Below are 18,308 nucleotides of genomic sequence, written 5' to 3'. Positions count from 1 at the left end.
AAGACTTAACCACAACGAAATGTGGTCTCCAGAAAAATGGCTAACACTGCATATAACTGGAGTATTTGTTAGGTGGTATTGGTAACCTTGCGTAACTATCAAATTAAATTATAACTGCAGGAAAGATTAGAAAACAAGATCGGAGACTGGACAGTGGGTAAAATGTTTCCACTTTCAGGCTGTCCATTAAATCGCCAAAGTATACTTCAGATGGGTATTTATTCATGACGACACTTCCTGCACCCCGCCCACGTAGCTAGAAGTCTATAAAAGAACGAAGCGAACACACGTGATTCTCTTTTTGTGCCTGGAGTAGCCGCCATAATGGAAGCCAGCCGCGTGCAGCCGATCAAGCTCGCTCGGGTAATGGAAGTCTCACTTACTTTTTTCTGCTCATACACGTGTGACTGCTTGTGCCCGTTTAGCGGTGTCAGTTGTGACGTTCTGTCTCCTCCCGATGGAATAACTGCTCCTTCTGACACAGCCTCTCCTGGTTTACTTTCACCGAACTACTGTAGACACTAGGCCTCCTTCACCCCCTGAGCTCCTGTAGTTCCCTGGCTACTGTCGCCTCCTACATGCTGAGCGCCTGCTGGTGAACAGGAGACAGCGGCAGGGGCCGGTAGTTCTACATAGCATCTGGGTGTTTCTGGCTGCGGGGCATTGGGTTTATCAGGAGGTAGGGGGCCAGCAGAGACGTGTTACACTCTAACCGCGCAATATTGACGAAGAACCTGAGCCACGCTTACCTTAAACGAATACTAGTTTGAGGAGCTTCCAATATATTGCTCGTGAAAGTCTGTAAGGCGCAGCTGAAATGCTTTTATAAATTAAACACTATTAACTGTACTCCTCCGCTGTCGTCATACCTAAGGATTTTCACTTAACAGTAATACTTGGACAAGGCTATAACCGATTTCACGCTTGAGATGTGTTTTTTTTTCTTATATAGACTTTTTGGGCATGTACTAAACCAGGGGTAGGCAACCTGCGGCTCTCCAGGTGTTGTGAAACTACAAGTCCCAGCATGCTTTGCCAGTAGATAACCAGCAGATAGATGGCAAGGCATGCTGGGATTTGTAGTTTCACAACACCTGGAGAGCCGCAGGTTGCCTACCCCTGTACTAAACGGTTGATCACAGAAAAGGATTTTGCCTGCAGTTACATTTTCTGCCATTAGGTGGCACGAACTTTTTTTTTACTTCCACCTAATTCTTTCAATAGAGAAAGTAACTTACACGTCTAAGTAGCTGTATTTAAACTAAGAAAAATGTTTGCAGTGTTTCAAAATTTAAATATGTACAATGAGTAAATTACACTTTAATATACATACATGATAATAAAAACCATTATGTAGTAATTTACATGCATTGATTCTAGCAATACATCATTTTTATTTGTGTAATGAAACCTAGGATTTTCGCTTAGTGTTTCCAGTTGGAAGATAGCAATATCTGTTTCCCATGGGTTGATGGCATTAAAACATTAAAAGCATAGATATTTATGTACACTCTTGAACACAAGCAATCGTAAATAAAAATAGTGTGTATAACTTAATATACATTCATTTTCATTGAAGGCATGTGACTTGTCCTTTATAGTTGGTATGATCCTAAATTTTTGGGCTGTCACTTAGATGCAAAGACTGTATGTATGTATGTATGTATGTATGTGTGTGTGTGTGTATATGTATGTTGTAACTTGCCAAGTTCTGTCATCCAGTCTTGTGGTGATGAACTGCAGGAAATCGTTCTGATCACCCCTTTCTGTGCATCCTTTTAGTACATGCCTTTTTAGAGCCAAATTGGGGTGTTTTTGAGGTGGTTTATTTTAATTGCAGGAAAACATGTTGCCCCATGCTTTAATAAAATTACTTTCATTAGTTGGGGATAAAAGTATGTTTACATTCTTAACCTAATTGGAATCTTTGTATAGGGTTCTCAAAAAGGATTCTATTGCATTATATATTAAACTAGGGGTGGGCTTGCAATGTTTATGAATCAAATATAAACCATTTAATAACGGTCAATCCTTCAGGTTTCTTAGCCTACATGTTATTGGATGTCCTAGTGTCGTCAACGGGTTTGCCTGTCCATTAGACATACTGAGTTCTTCGAATTAAATATTGGAACAAAACAAAATGGTTCATGGTCTAAGATAGGAAGCTGTGGCAGCCATTGTCTAGCCATAGCTGCTTCCTTGGTAGATCTAAGCAGTTGTTTTCAGTGATGTCTCCATGTTTGCAATGGTTTCTCAGTTATACTGTGGTTTCTTCTCAATGTTTAACACTTGTACGTTAATTATCTTGACCTAAATGTGCTCTAGTGTTTGGGGAATTTAGGTTGTAAACACTAATAAGGACATGGTTTACTATATGGTTGCTATACAAATATACATCTGTAAAAACGTTCATAAACTCCATTATCAATACTTTACGAAATACTTGTATTACCGTACCACTCTTTGGAGGCTTAACATTTATCCTGATAAAACTGTTAGAAATGTGAAAATCACTCCTTTTGGGGAAAATAGACACCACTGGAATTCAGTTGCTATACCTCCGTAACAAGAAATGCAATGTACAATTTTTGTCTTAAATTCCCTGACAACTCTTCTGGATTTTTTTAAGTATTTGGATATGTAATGATGTATTTGGGCTTACAGCTTATTCAGCTTACTTTGTTTCCTTGTGAGCCTTGTCTTTTTGTTTTTCTAATTAAAAAGAATGTTCAGATCCTATGACATGCAGGGGCACCAATGTGTTGCGCACCATGCAAGGAGCAGTGCATGTTGGGACTGAATTATGTTCAGGCAAAGTGCTATTTTTGGATGCTACAAATGTGGACAGAACAGTGCACTGTACGTTAATTGGGCCAAGCCTGTATAGATTATTTAAACTTGGGACAGTGCTAAATATTGAAGTGCGGCTTTGTGCGGTATTAGCATAGTTTTATTAAACTCTACTCCAGGAACCATTTTTATTAGTTCCCAATCAATGCAATTAAGAGAAAGCTGCTTTGTGCTGGTCACAATTGGGAACTTTACAGCCATGTATTGTCTCATCCAGAGTTGGTGATTGCGCTACTGCATAGATGGGATGTTTCAAATTATTAATATATTTATTTTTTAGGTAACTAAAGTTCTTGGAAGAACTGGATCTCAAGGGCAGTGTACTCAGGTAAGGTTTTTTTTTATGCTAAGGCTAGACTTCTTATACAGCGTGACAATCATAGCCATTAATTATTAATATAACAGTCTGTTTTACTGGATATTTATAGAAAGTACATGCTATTGTACACATTAAGACTCCAGGGTGTCTTATTATGCTGACATCACCCACCATCCTACAGCTTGTGACTTGTAAATGTGACAAATTCTAAATTCTCACTGTTTAATGGAAATTATTCTAAATTGCTCTTTCTTTGTTGCCAATTTTCCCTAACCTACATTTTTTGCTAGTGGTCAGACTTCTGCTCCTTTATCCCCTGGTACTGATGGCTGAGATATTTTTGGGGGTACTATTCAAAAGCCACTGCATGGTATTCGTAAAGTACCACCATATTACAGTGCTTTCCAGAGCATGTTAAATCGTACACATCAGTCCCTGCCCCATTGGAACTTGTAGTCCAAATTTCATACCCCACACCCAGTGTCCATGTTTGTCAGAAACCAACTTACAAGTTTGCCTTTTGTTTACATGAGTTTCCTCCCAAAGTCCAATTATACATAGTCAGAGCTGTGAGACAGCATTGCTAATCACTGCGCTGTCTGGTTTGTAAGTTATTAAACAACTACTAACATCATCCAAGATGGCTGCCATTGGTGGACCCTGGCTGTCAACAGCTTGTGGTTTCTAGTCTTGGGCCAATAACTTTTGTTTTTTTTTTTTACTGGCCATACAGTTGCCTCATACAAAGCTAAATGTTTTGAAGCGCTAGGTCGGTGGATCCTAAGCGTTTTCAGTTTGAGGCACTCTTAGGTTCCATAGTTTTTTCAAGGCACCCTTAAGCCAAACTAATTACCCTGTCTTGCCTACCACTGGCCTTGGTTGCAACAACCTGTGAGATTGCGAAACCAAATGGGGGCTCAATGCACAGTTTGGGAACCACTGCGCTTGGCATATTTGCATTAAACAAGGAGCCCTGTGACTGCACTTTTTCCTAAATGACAGGTAGGCAAGGTGGAAGAAGCATTAGCTTGTCCGTGATCAATTAGATTCAGGTTATTTTAGAAGTCAAGTCCACCCATAACGCCATATAAAAAAATGTAAATTTTCATCTAAATATTCCAAATATGTTAAAAAAAAAAAACCCAAAAAAACCCCAGCTATTTGGATTCCTCCTTCCACCCTGTCCTATTCCGTACCTCACTCAGGAAAATTAGCTTATAACCTCTGGCAAGTATTGAACTGAAAACTGACTTTTCTTCCTATTTTGTCTAGGTTTCAATGCTCTTAAAGTAGAGACAAATTGGGTTTTATTTTGGTAGCACATGGGCCTCATGTATAGTTGGATGCAAGTTCAACTAATCAGCACAAAAAAGACTTTTGGCCAAAGATTTGTCTCAGTTCGCACTCTGACACAGATCTCCCCGTTGCGCCTCTATGCGCTTGGGTAGGTGAAATGGGTAAGATCTGCGGCGAGTTGGAATCCTGTGTAAATTACAAGATGCAATTTACACTTAAGATTTCAATATAAATTGCATTGAACTCTAAATCAAGCCCCAAGTTATTATAGTTTATTACAGCTGAAGCGCCATGCCACCTGTGGTATGGCACCACAGGTTTTGTGGCGCACAAAATATTACAAATATGACAGACATGATTCGTATGATGGAACAGAGCAGTTTAATACATGCATGGATATAATTAACAGAACTTGCATGGCATACAGAAACAGGAGGAGGAGGTTAAATGGTCAAATTGGAAGGAGTCTGAGTTGAAGTGGCAATGGGGGAGATCGAATTCAATGAGGATATTGGACTGGAAGAATGGGGAAGAGGATAACATGGTAGGAGGGCAGTACAGAGAGGAATATGGTGCTGTGTGGATAGACCTACAAAAAGCAGTTGGTAGAACAACATGGTAATGCTGATGAACAGATTGGACATACTGAGAATTTAAATGAAAAGGTTTACAGGTTGTTCATTAAATCAGAAGTGATCTTATCAACAATTCTAGCAAATCAGTAAGGAGTGTTCAAGGCAGGTGCTTGAGGTGGAGGGTAATAGTACTCATCAACTGTTTATATGGCGCCACTAAATTCTGCAGTGCTGTACAGAGGACATCAGTCCCTGCCCCATTGGACCTTGCAGTCTAAATTTCCTAACATACACACACAAAGATTAAGGTCAAATTGTTAGCAGCCAATTAACCTACCAGTATGTTTTGGCATGTGGGAGGAAACCCACGTAAACACGGGGAGAGCATACAAACTCTACACAGATAAGGCCATGGTAGAGAATCAAAATTATGGCCCCAGAGCTGTGCTGCTAGATTTTGTCCTCTTGTAGTAGTGATGTCGGGTAGTGTTCTACTCTCTCTGATATTACTCTGAGTTATGCTATATTAATCTTAATACACTTGTAACTCACACTTTGAACTAAACACACTAGCTATGTTGTCTGTCAGGTGTCCCAACAATTATAAATCCTCTGTCCTGTCTTCCTGCTCCAGCACCCTGAATCTGCAGCAACATAGTACATAATGAAAGTGTAAGCATCCATCTTGCTGTAGGTGCCTCATTTACTAAGCACTTGTATTTGAACAAATGTGTTAATGCCTGTACACGTTTTAATTAATTTCTGTATGTATGTAAGCTTATGACATTTATAAGCTTACATACAGAAATGTTGATGGTTAAAAATATTGGAATTAATCAAGCGTCAGTAATCCCTTTTGATTACAGGTTCGTGTTGAGTTCATGGATGACAGCAACCGTTCCATTATAAGAAATGTAAAGGGCCCAGTTCGAGAGGGAGATGTTCTAACATTGCTGGAATCTGAACGTGAAGCTAGAAGATTACGCTAGCAATGCCTTTTAGGTAAAACTCCTATTCTCTTGCTCTTTTCACAATATCTCTAGTAAGCATTTTGGTCAGACAGCCTTCCTTATGTACAGAACTGAATACAAAAAAAACCACATGCATGGTGGTTGAATGTGCAATTCTCCATTTATCTATTAAAATATAATGATTTTGTTCTAGTCTGGATGAAGGGTTAGGGCCTATGCAGAAACAGTGGTCTTTCACCATCTCAAAAATGTTCTCTCATACTTTTTATAAACTACTAAAGGGTGTCTAACCATCTATTATGCAAGTTATGTCAGTTTACAAAAATTAACAATTTGGGTCTTAAGTTTTGTTAAATAGTTCTATAAAGACCACTAATGTTGGCAGCACAGGGTGAACTAGTCCTGCTGTTTCACCAAAAGACCAATTGCATGCACCTGGGTTTTTTTTAGAACTAATTTACATTAAGGGACCCATTCCAGCCAGCAGATGTCCACAAACACATAGTAATGTGTTCAGAAATTCTTGGACAAGCATTATTGCCTACAATGAAATTAACAAGGTAGCAAGGGTTAGACTTCAAGTTTTCTTTAGTTTGACTCACTTTGTCATTTGTAAGTTTGCCATGATTCCTGCTCTACACTTGCATAGTCTTAGGAAGTGAGACAAACGCAAAGGATTTCAAGGCTTGGTGTCTTGGCCCCTTGGTTTGGAAAATGCATGGCACAAGGAGACCCCAGGCCTTAATGCATTTAGTCTTAATTAGTCTGACCTTTTGCAATACTGTGATTATGCAGTAGTTTTGTGTTAATTTCTGAAATTATTATTTTTTTATATTTTTTTTGCAGATACCTGGAGATTGGTCTATTTAAGACTGGAGATGGACTTGATACACCTTGCTACACGTTGCTTTTTGGTTGAGAATAAAGATTTGGAAAGAAAATTGTCTATTTGTGCTAATCTGTGTTCATGATTTTCCATAGAGTAGTGGTAGACAAACTGTTCTGTTGGTGCTGGATCAGATGCCATACTGTAGGATATGGCTTCAATACTCAAACTTAGTTAATAAAAATGGTAAAGTAACAGAAAACGGTTCGACTAAATGTGACAAATGGTGACACAGATGTCTGTAAGCATTATAATGTAAAAAACCTTTAACTAAATCTGCCCTTCATATCTGTATGAGAATGTTATGTATTAGATGTAATTTATGCTTAATGATATCAAGACTGCTAATAAACTAGATAGGAGTCCAGTGTTTAGCAACTAAGAGGCTGGAAATTAAATGCTATATGCTAGGTTTCTTAGCCTTGTTGTAAATGATTAAAGATAGTCTTTGTAAAACACTATACATCAGTCCCAATGGAACTTAGTCTTGATGCTCTACATCTACCGGTCAATTTATTCTAAAGACAATTAACCTACTGGCTTTAATTTTTTTAAAAAAATTTTGGCAGTAGAGGAGCAAGTGGTGAAAATGAGCACATGGGGGAAACAAGGTCCACAAATATAGGTTATTGGTTGAAATACAATTTACAGGGGTTAACATAAGCAGCCGTTACAATCAAGTGTATGCAACGTGTAATCTGGCTGATTCTAGATCGTCTACTTCATTCATCTGGTCATGTGTAGTAAAATGAATAAAAGTGCTAGCATGCAATAAAACCAATGGGCTATCAATGGTTGCACTAGATTTTAACCCTAGTACCCAACCACTAGTGGAGTCATAGGGTGCAGAGTGCTGAACAGCACTGGGCCAATATTCTGTTGGTGCAGTGGGCCAATCATTTTATTGGGCTCATCTAGAAGTTAGTCTGCTGATTAGGCTGTGCTGTTAGAAACTGTAAGGGAGGGGATTGGTTTTAATTTTTGTTCCAGTTCTGGCAGGCAAGGTGGTTCAAACAGCATGCTATTTTAGCCATGATCTGTTGGAACCATTTTTTTTTTTTACTAGTAAGGATTTGCTTGCATCATAGCAACCATGGGTCAGTTTTTATCCCTTCAGTGTACAAAAATCAGAATTTTGGTTTTGTTAACTTTGTTATATGTGCTTTGTTAGGTCTGACATTAAGCAAATAAAGCACCAAAAATATTCCCCCTAAGGGGCATGTTCATTTAAAAGTGAGGTCCCTTTGTCTCATGTGAGTTTCTCCTATGTGCATTTTTTAGTTTTATGGTACATAAAACACTGCTTTTGCTCACACCACTGAGGTGTTTTAATATTGTAATATTTTGTGACTTAGCACCTAATTTATTTCACCCTTTATTATTCTCTTTATAAGGCACCACCAGATTTCTGCAGCGCCATGCACAGTACAAACCGTAGACCATACAGGATAAAACAGTACAGAACAATAAATGAGTAATACCAGTACTCCTGAAGCTCCAGACATGGCAATTATAGTACAGTTGGAACAGAATAATAGGTGTGACTGGATCACTGATAAATAACTTCTGGTATAAATTTATTTAAAGGAAATAATGCAGGGCGCTTATTTATATAATTGCCAATGCACTTATTTTTGATATTGTGTATATTTTGATATTGAAAATCCTTATTTCTGAGACCAGGGAAAAAACTTGTTTGTTTTAACCTTGCTAGAGGGAATGCATGATTTCTTAGGTATATATCTGATACAATAAGATGGATGGAAGTCTCGTGTGTGTTGTGATGTGGGGAAATGGCTTGTTTGGGGTTTATACCTTTCTTTGGGAATGTGTATTCTGCACTGTCTGAAGAGGGGCCACATGCTAATTAGATCTTTTGATGTGTGAAGGTCCAACATTGAATTCAGGAACTTTTAATTAAGACTGGCTCCTAGATTCTCTGCATCTGAAACACAGATGCAGGACATCACAGCATCTTTAGAATTTCATAGATAAGTGTTATATCTATGAAATATTGTTGGCTTTGCAATGTATGTAAATCCATGTTTGTGTAAACACATTGCATCCTGATTCTAAAAATAGCCTGTGTCCAAATCCGTATAAAAAGCACCGTCTTGTGCACTGAAGTGTTCTTGTTTCATCTGACCTGACCTGATCACTGGTACCTTCAACCAGTTTGAGAGCAAATAAACACTTGCTTCAAAGACCTGCTTGAAAACATCTTTAATATTGCTGTATTCCTGTGATCTACAGATTAGACCCTAAATCGAATCCGTTCTCTGGCAGTTTCTGTGGTTGGACCCAGTTTTTACCACCACTCTGCCTGCAGCTCTGCTTAGTGTGAGAGGCCAGGGAGATCATCCACAGCACCCTTGATCCATAGTAGGTCAGGAGTACCAGCCCAGGTATGCCACTAGCGGGGTACACTCGCAGCACCAGTTACCCAGAAGAAATCCAGTACTAGAAGCTGGTAAGGAGTCCAGTGGTGGCACCATTTGTAAGCCCCTCTTGCAGCAAAAGGGAACGGTGGCAAAGTAAGCCCAGCAGCAACAGACAGGGTGGCTTAGGCAGGCCATCCTGTTGCAATAGGTATAGACAGGAAGGAGGAGGGGCCTTCTCATTGGAACTTGCATCCTAAAGGGAGGGGATCAGTGAAGGAGGAGCGAGTAAAGGGGCCTGGAGTGGTGGGTGGTAGGTTTTAATGAAAAGTTGCGTTTTTTAAGTGCACATTTGAAGGAGCACAATCGAGGCTGTTGGATGGAGCGTAGGAGGTTGTTCCAGTGGAGCGGTGCAGCTTGGGAGAAGTCTTGGATACAGGAATGGGATGAGGTTATCAATGTGGAAAAGAGGTGAAGGTCATTCACAGAGTGCAGGAAGCGAGAGGGAAAATGAATGGGGAGGAGGTTGGAGATATAAGGGGCAGTTGAGTTGGAGCAAGCTTTGTAAGTGATGAGTTTTAAAAGAATCTTGTAGGAGAAGGGACGGCAGAAGAAAGGTGTGAGGAAGATGCGTCTCATAGCCTTGTTAAGTATGGGTGTTGTACCGACATCCAAGAGAAGATAGCAATGAAGCAGTCCGATGCACGAGAGAGAGGAAGGGGTGAGGGCCAGGGGAGGAGATGTAGAGTTGAATGTCGTTGGTGTAAAGGTGATACTGGAGACTAGGAAGTGATGAGAGCACCCAGGGAAATAGTGTACAGTAAAGAGCTGAGAGCAGAGCCCTGAGACACTACAGCCCATAGTGAATTGCAAACAGCCCTACTTTGGTGCAGATTTGTGGGCTTTATCTGGCAGAGCCTTAACTAGAAATGTTAGTGCCCTGGTCAAGACCACTGGCACCCCTCCCACCATTGGAAGGCTCTACTTCTAAAAAATGGAACACTGCAGAAGGACATATAGCCACCCTACTGTGAATTTGTGCCTAGCCTTTTAGGGCTCTAGCCCATTCTACAACATTTCTGCCCTACCTTTTATTGCAGGCTTTTCTACCTATTGCTGGTATCTTGGCTCAGTTGCTGCTTAAAATTGTAAAAAAAAAGCTGCTTAGCTAGATCCTGTTGGGGTCTCATTTGGAAAAGAGATCATTAATATTCACCTGAAAGAAACTAGTGAATAATCTAGGACTCCCTATTCCCCAACCACCCTGGCATCAAATCAATAAGCAATGTTTAATAAGGCCTTTCATGATATTAATTTAACATTATTTACATTTAATAAATAGCCTTCACATTTCATAGAGGCCTTTTTCTCCACAACTACTACCCATTTAATTAAAAGCACGTAATTATTTGTAGTACTAAATCGTCCTATCACCACACCTTAAATTAATAGGCAGAACAATGTCCTTACCAATTATCATAGATTTGTAAGGTGCCATAATGTCTGCAGCACTGTATAGTAGGGAAAACAGGACATACATAAAACAAGGATATACAAGGCAGACAAAATAAATACACACATGAAAGCAAAGGGCATGGAGGATCCTGCTCATTAGAGAGCTTAGATCTGAAGGTAGAGAAAAAGAGAGATATATACAGAGGCGCTCCGGGATGTGTGAAAAAGGTTAAAATATAAATTTTTATTGGTATATATTAAAATATGATTGCCATACAATTAGTGAAAATAAAAGGAAAAAGTGTGAAAAAATAATAAAATGTGTAAATTAAAATGCAGTCACAGCTGCACTGCTCAAACAATCTCACAGCCGTGTGAATTGAATGGATCAATATATTATGGGGGGTATTCAATTGTTTCTTTTAACGCGCTAAAACCCAAAAAAACGAGCGCTCTAAAAAAACTTCATATTATACGGTAAATTTGCGCGCGTAAACAGTTAATACGGTACTTACTCGCTGCCAGCGGGCTGAATTTCAGCTCGCTGCTCAGGGAGCTGCGAGATGAAATTTAGCGAGTAATTACCGTATTAACGGTAATATTTTTAGAGCGCTCGTTTATTTTTGGTTTTAGCGCGTTAAAACAAACAATTGAATACCCCCCATTGAGTCTATACTGCCCTTTGTAAAAATCAGAATAAATATCTCGTCAGTGTATGTCCCTATACCAAGTTGGTTATCATAACTGATATGATCTAGATATGATAACCAACTTGGGTTAGGGACATACACTGACGAGTGTTGAGGGTTTTGTAGGTAAGGGTGAGTAATTTCAATTGGGTTATGCAGGACACGGAGTGGTGCAGCAGATATGGAGTGGTGAGAGAAGAAAATCAGTCTTGGAGCAGCATTTAGGATGCATCAATAAAATAATAGCTCCTACCTTTTCATTAATAACCCTCATCACATCATTAAATGAACAGCCCTCTGCATGTGACAATATCCCCACATACCCCTGCCTGTCTGACAAGCTGATTGGGAGAGAGACTTGCATGCTAAGGATGAGAGCAGGGATACAGAGTTGCATACTGAGGGGGAAATGTAGAAACAGAAGGGGGAGACTCGCATATTAAACATGGGATGGAGAACACTCACATGCAATACTTTCCTACACAGATTGTGGACAGGCAGCTCTAAAATGGAGGGTGGGTGATTTGTCCGGTGGGCATTATGTGAGCTCTGCATCATGGATCTGGTTGGCGGAAAAAGTTTGTGGGTGGTCTGGAGTAGCTGGTTAGTTCATATACGGAGCTCCATGTCCTTATTGTTATAGTTGGAGGGCAGGTAGTCTGGGGCAGAGGTTCCTGTGCTACATTGCACAGGTGCTCCTTAGTCCACCTTCATTTTAAGATTGCTGCACTGGTAGCTTATCAGTATGGCGAGAGGAGCACCTCTACAGCATGACTGCCACTCATACCGCTTTCTGCTGGTACTGTGGCTGCATCAGTTGGATACCTGGGAACTGTGCCTTGTATAATAGTGGGCGGCCGTTACACAGATCTCATCATAGCCCTTTTATCTGTATTTCACAAGTCGCTCTTGTTTAGGTAGGACTGTAAAATAACATTAAAGGATAGCTCCCCCTACCTGCCTGGTGAATCTAGATTAGCATAATGACATTTGAAGGTAAAATTAAAATTAGGATTTCAAAATATTTATCCATATAAGCACCACATTTTGCATACATTTAACTGGTGAATTGATGTGCACTGAAAGTATGGGCCTGAGAGGAAAGATTTTAACAGTGTGTAAAATACCTTTCTTGTATAAGCCCTATGTTAGTTCAGATGCTGAAACATCAAAATTGTCCTTCAAATGGGTGGGAAAAAGATGAACATTAGGTCCTATAGAGAAAATTTCCATGAGAACCAATGGTAAGCTCATTGATGTGCTCATACCTTTATCCTACAGCCTGTAGGCTACTTTCTGAAGAGAAAATATTAAACTTGGCAAGGTATGGAGAAAAGACCATGTAGCTTAAGTGGTATACTCTTTAGCCCATAATAGTAATTAACACAGGGCATAGCATGACCTGCCCATTTTACTGAAATAATCAGGCTTTGACCCACCATTGGTCCTAGTCTTGTTGATTAAATTGCCCCCCACTTCTGGTCTGGTTGAGCCCCAGTTCTATTCATCACAAAGGACCAGCCTAGTTTGTGTTCTCGTGCAAACAGTGGGACTGTTTTATTAGAGGTTACAATCGTCATTATCGGCTATTTAGCGCCACTAGTTCTGCAGCGCTGTACAGAGAGCAAACATCAGTCCCTGTCCCATTGGTGCTTACAGTCTAAATTCTCTAACACACACACACAGACAGACCGACAGATACTAAAGTCAATTTTTGATAGCTAATTAACCTGCCAGTATGTCTTTGAAATGTGGGAGGAAATCCACGTAAACACGGGGAGAACATACAAACTCCACACAGATAAGGCAATGATCGGGAATCAAAATCATGCATATGCAAATCCACTTCCCATTCAAAATTTAGTACAAGAAACAATCTCTCCCAGCCATCAGCAGAGAACTGCACTGTAAAGCTGGGACACACTACAGAAATTTCGACCAACTTTTTATGCCGAGCGATTTTACATGCGATCGATGTTCTGATCGCTCGGTCCTTGGACTGCATACACACTAACCTTGTTTTAGACGATAAAGGGAAGAGCGGACGTCCCTTTAGCGACTTTTTACTGCCATGTTGTCGTGAACAATGATTTAAATTTCATACACACTGCAGCGACATTTGCGGGAAATGTACGAGATACCAAAGACATTAGCATAAAGGACCAGACCCTGCACTATAGTTAACTCCCAAAACAGCTTAAAAACAGAAGGCTACACTGTCCCTTCATTCATTCCCATTTGTAAACGTACAATGGCTACAGAACAAGAACAAGCAGCTGCACTTCTCATGCTTGCTGTGGCAAGAAAACTGCTGGTACGGAACCAAAGAGAAAGAAGGAGAAAGAATAGATCTTGTTGGAGCAAAGATTGGTTCAAGAGGAGAGACACGTTCTCTCATATGCCCCTGCTACAGGAGATACGGGACAACAACCCCGATGATTTCAAGAATTTTCTTCGTATGAATGATTCAACTTTTCAGGAACTGCTCCAACTTGTAACCCCTCTCATCCAGAGGGAGAACACCCATTTAAGGAGACCCATACTGCCAGAGCAAAGACTGGTGGCAACACCACGATTTTTGGCAACAGGGAGAACACTGGCAGATCTTAAATACAGCACGGCTATTTCACCTCAAGCTCTTGGCATTATAATACCTGACACCTGTGATGCTATCATCGAAGTTCTCAGTGACCAGTATATGAAGGTTGGTGAAAAGAAATAGTATTTATTGTAAAAATAGGGTTTTACATATTAACATATATAACATTGTAAAAATACATTTAACTTGGACTGTGCAAAGCATAAATTGTTAGGACCAGAGCAATAGTTTATAAATGTTGGTAGTGCAAAATTTCACTTGTGTCCATACCAGGTGTGTCCCCAACGTAATGTGGCATCCTTACTAATGGTAATGGCGTGGATGTCATACAAGGTTGAGTCATGCCGCTTTGTCCACCCATGGTCTGAAATGTGTATGCTTGGTTTTGTCTTTGGTTAGTTGAGGAAAGACATGTGTCCGGCCACAAATCTTCAGCGGTAGCCCTACACATGACGTCGCACAGCAGCCGCTCCATTTCAGTTTGTATGCGCTTGCTACTACTTCTCATTTTGCTAGCTATTGTTGATGCGAGTAAATCAAATGTGTCCTGTTCCTTTCTTGGTGTTAGCAGACTGTTAGCGCAATCAAGCATCCTTTCTGCTAGTGCATCAGTTTCTTGTATTTCATTTATTCTGCGTCTCTTTCGCTTCTGATTTATTTTTGCTGGTGTATCACCTTGGGTCACATCTTGCCTGTCTGCAGTTAGCTGGCTTTCACGTGGAGTGGGATTAATTGTTGTAGCATCCGGGTCTTCAACTTCCAACAAGAGCCCATCATACAGTAGGGCAGGCTGAAAAAGAGCAAACAAATGAGGGAATGCAATTGCATGTATGTTCAAATGTAAACTATTTACACATCTTTATGTTTCAGTTTCCATCGACTGAAGCAGACTGGAAAGTGATAGCGGAAGACTTTGAGAGACTGTGGAATTTCCCAAATTGCGGTGGTGCTATTGATGGCAAACATGTCCGAATCATGCCACCATCAAACAGTGGATTTTTCTACTACAACTACAAAGGGTTTTTCAGCATTATTTTAATGGCCATCGTGGTGCGAACTATGAATTCCTATTTGTGGACATTGGAAAAAATGGAAGATTCTCAGATGGTGGTGCATTGGAGCATACTGCCTTCCATAACAAACTAAAAAACTGCCCTAAACCTTCCATCGCGGAGCAGCACAAAATATGGATTAAACTTTGCGTTTGTGGCAGAGGACGCCTTTGCATTGCACAACAATGTATTAAAACCGTACCCTCAAAGAAATATGACCATTGAAAGGCGTATATTTAATTAGAGACTGTCACGCGCTCAGCATGTCGTTGAAAATGCCTTTGGGATTCTAAGCAACAGGTTCCGAGTTTTTCATTCAACAATAAACCTACGTTTGGACAAAATCGACAAAGTTGTGATGGCCTGTTGTGTTCTGCATAACTTTCTGCGGCGTAAAAGCAACAGTAGACGTACCACTCAGGTCAATGTGGAAAGTAATGCCGAGGACATGCAGGTAGTGGGCTTAACACCATTAGAGTGTGGACACTCTAAAAACAGTAGTTCAGTGGCAAAATTAAATTGTGAGGCCTACCTTACGTATTTCAATGGTGATGGTGCCGTGCCATGGCAAAATGATTGTATATGACTATTTATATACATGTTATGCATTGTTATTGTGTTGTTGATTGTTTGAACATTAATAAATCTGTTACATTACAACATCATAATGTACTGTACTTACTGTGCCGCTTGCAGGTATATCATATGCTTGCTCTACCTCTGGGGATGAACTGCTGTCTGTGGGCATGCTGCTAGTGGACGTACGTGGTGTTTCTTGGTCCCTCACAAAGTGTAACATATCAAAGTACCATAGCTTTGGCACATACACGTCTTCAGCTGCAGATCCTGATTTTTTGGATGCTTCAACTCTATTTAATTATTTTTTATACACAGTCCTAAGATTCTGGATCTTGCTTTTTGCCCATTCAACAGTTGCTCCAGGGTGATATGGCAGACATGCTATTACAAGCTCTTGCATCGCCATGTTTCGCATCATTCTGTTAGAATACTCTTTGGATTTAACTTTCCACAAACATGGGTGAGCCCTGTAGGTCTCAATAAAATCCTTCATTAGGTCAGCATTTCTTTCATATGCCATTATGATTATCTGTTTGGGTATAATAAAAAGAAACATAAGTCCCATCCGTGCTGTAAATTACACCAATGCAAGTACACATGTATGTATCAATCAGAAATAACTTACCGTATATGTGAACGAATGTACAGCTCCGAAGAATCGTAAAATCCCTTCGTATGTAATGGTCATGAACAGGTTACAGTTATAGAGAAAAAACACTAATAAATGAGGTTATTATGCACGAATAGGCATCACCCACAATGCTCCATTCTCTAAACAAACACCCATATCTGAGTGTATAAAATTATAGAGGAGCCTGTCTGGCGCAGAGGAACGTGAGAAGATGGAGTATAAAGAGAAGGTGTTAGTGGGGGTTGAGGCAATGAAGATGGAGACGCAGGCACAAATAATGGCGGAAGGGCCAACAAATGTAGGAAAAGTTACAGAGGGGGATGGAGATGCCCAAGAAGAATGTACTGCAATTAAAAGAGCAATGAGCCCAAGAGAGATGGAGATGATGGTAAAAGTACTGGACCAGTACGACTACGACTGTCAAAAGCGAAAGTACAGAAAAGTGAATAATCAAAAGGAATTGATAATGCAAAAACTACTGCGATTACTGAAGGAAAAACTTGGAAAGAAAAGAAATAAATTCCAAGTCCAGAAGAGGTGGTCAAAAAATAAAGAGGCTAGGAGACTGGAGCGCATCCGTAAAAACAAAAAAAAAGTGAGTAGCACGTGTAGTCGTGTAATGTACCTGTTTGAAGGACTTTATGTATTTCATTCTACTGTCATATGAACCAATGCAAATGTATGATTATTGTTTTGTCAGAAGCAAGAATTAACGGTGACAAGCCCACTGTAGATACCATAGATGTAATAACACCTGTTATAAAACAAGAAAAAATAAATGTGCCGAGGGACCACAACACAAACTGATCTCGAGCAGTGTGCAAGGTCAGCACATTTCTGGTGTTGGAATAAAACTTGTATTAACTTTATTACAGATATAGAAACGAAATGGTAAAACCTTTGTATTTTCTTGCTTCATAGATACCATCGTCATATCAGACGAAAGTTCGGAAGAGGAAAAAAATGTCGCCGAGCTCTACGATCATTTAAAAAAAAGGAAAGCCAATATTGCGAACATTAATAGAAAAATCAAAAACCTTGATAATACTTTTGATGATATGTATATGCTGTTTGCAACTGCTGTGCCACAAACCAGTAGCACCCTTTCACTGTAATACTACTTTTTTTTCACGTTTCATATTGTACTAGAGAAATTTTATATTGCTATTTTTTTTACCAGCAATAAAACTGTTGCTTTATTCAGAGTATTTTAGACATATTGGGGCATATTCATTATGTAATAAAGGTTAATATGGCGTTATAACTTTCATAGTTTTGAAACTTTATAAAGGTTAAATGAGAAATTAATGTCAACATACATGCAAAGGGTAATAACCCACGTGCTTTATACACGTGTAACGGTCTACAGCCAGACAGGTGCAATACACATCTATACAAATGACAAGCATGTGATGTGCGGATTCCGCACCACGTGGGACTGGGATTGACATAAAAAATTTACATAAAAAATTTACATACACACGCCCCCCAGGTCAAGGAAGTATTGGAGGATTGTCGTGGATCTGTCGGAAGTTTATACACACTACACAGCGGTAACGAGATTGGAACAAAAATATTAAAAGATACGACCAACCAAATGAGGCGACAATCGTCCATTTGGGCAGACTTTCGACCTTCGTGTCACTGCACACACTGACCCGACTTTTGAACAAGCGGTCGTATGTTGGCTGTTTGAGCCGATTATTGGACGAAAACAGTGTAGTGTGTACCCAGCTTTAGTCTACTCAGAGCAATGTAAGAAAGCAAGCTTCACACAAGTGATGCATGTAGAAACTCAATGGGGATATTGATCAAGCTGCGGGTTTGAAAAAGTGAAAATGTTGACTATAACAACCTATCAGATTGTAGTTGTCATTTTGCAGAATGTACTAAATAAATGATAACGAGAATCTGATTGTTTGCTATAGACAACATCTCCCCTTTATCAAACACGCACCTTGATAAATTTACCCCAATGTCTCCTCATACACATCTAAACTAAATAGTATTTCAGAAGAAACTCTGAAA

General features: G+C 39.8%; 1 protein-coding gene across 1 annotated transcript; it reads left to right on the top strand.

The window, feature by feature from the left end:
* The first annotated feature begins 251 nt into the window (after positions 1-251).
* RPS28 (ribosomal protein S28) lies at positions 252-6,952 on the top strand. Its single transcript, XM_075204871.1, has 4 exons — positions 252-363; positions 3,131-3,178; positions 5,907-6,042; positions 6,858-6,952. Exons 1-3 carry the CDS (start codon positions 325-327, stop codon positions 6,027-6,029), a joined length of 210 nt encoding a protein of 69 aa, XP_075060972.1. The 5' UTR covers positions 252-324; the 3' UTR covers positions 6,030-6,042; positions 6,858-6,952.
* The last annotated feature ends 11,356 nt before the right edge of the window (positions 6,953-18,308 follow it).

This window comes from Mixophyes fleayi, chromosome 1 (genome assembly GCF_038048845.1).
Source record: "Mixophyes fleayi isolate aMixFle1 chromosome 1, aMixFle1.hap1, whole genome shotgun sequence".
NCBI classification, from domain to species: domain Eukaryota; kingdom Metazoa; phylum Chordata; class Amphibia; order Anura; family Limnodynastidae; genus Mixophyes; species Mixophyes fleayi.
The sequence above is the reverse complement of the archived record's forward strand: the minus strand, read 5'-3'. Positions and strand labels throughout refer to the sequence as shown.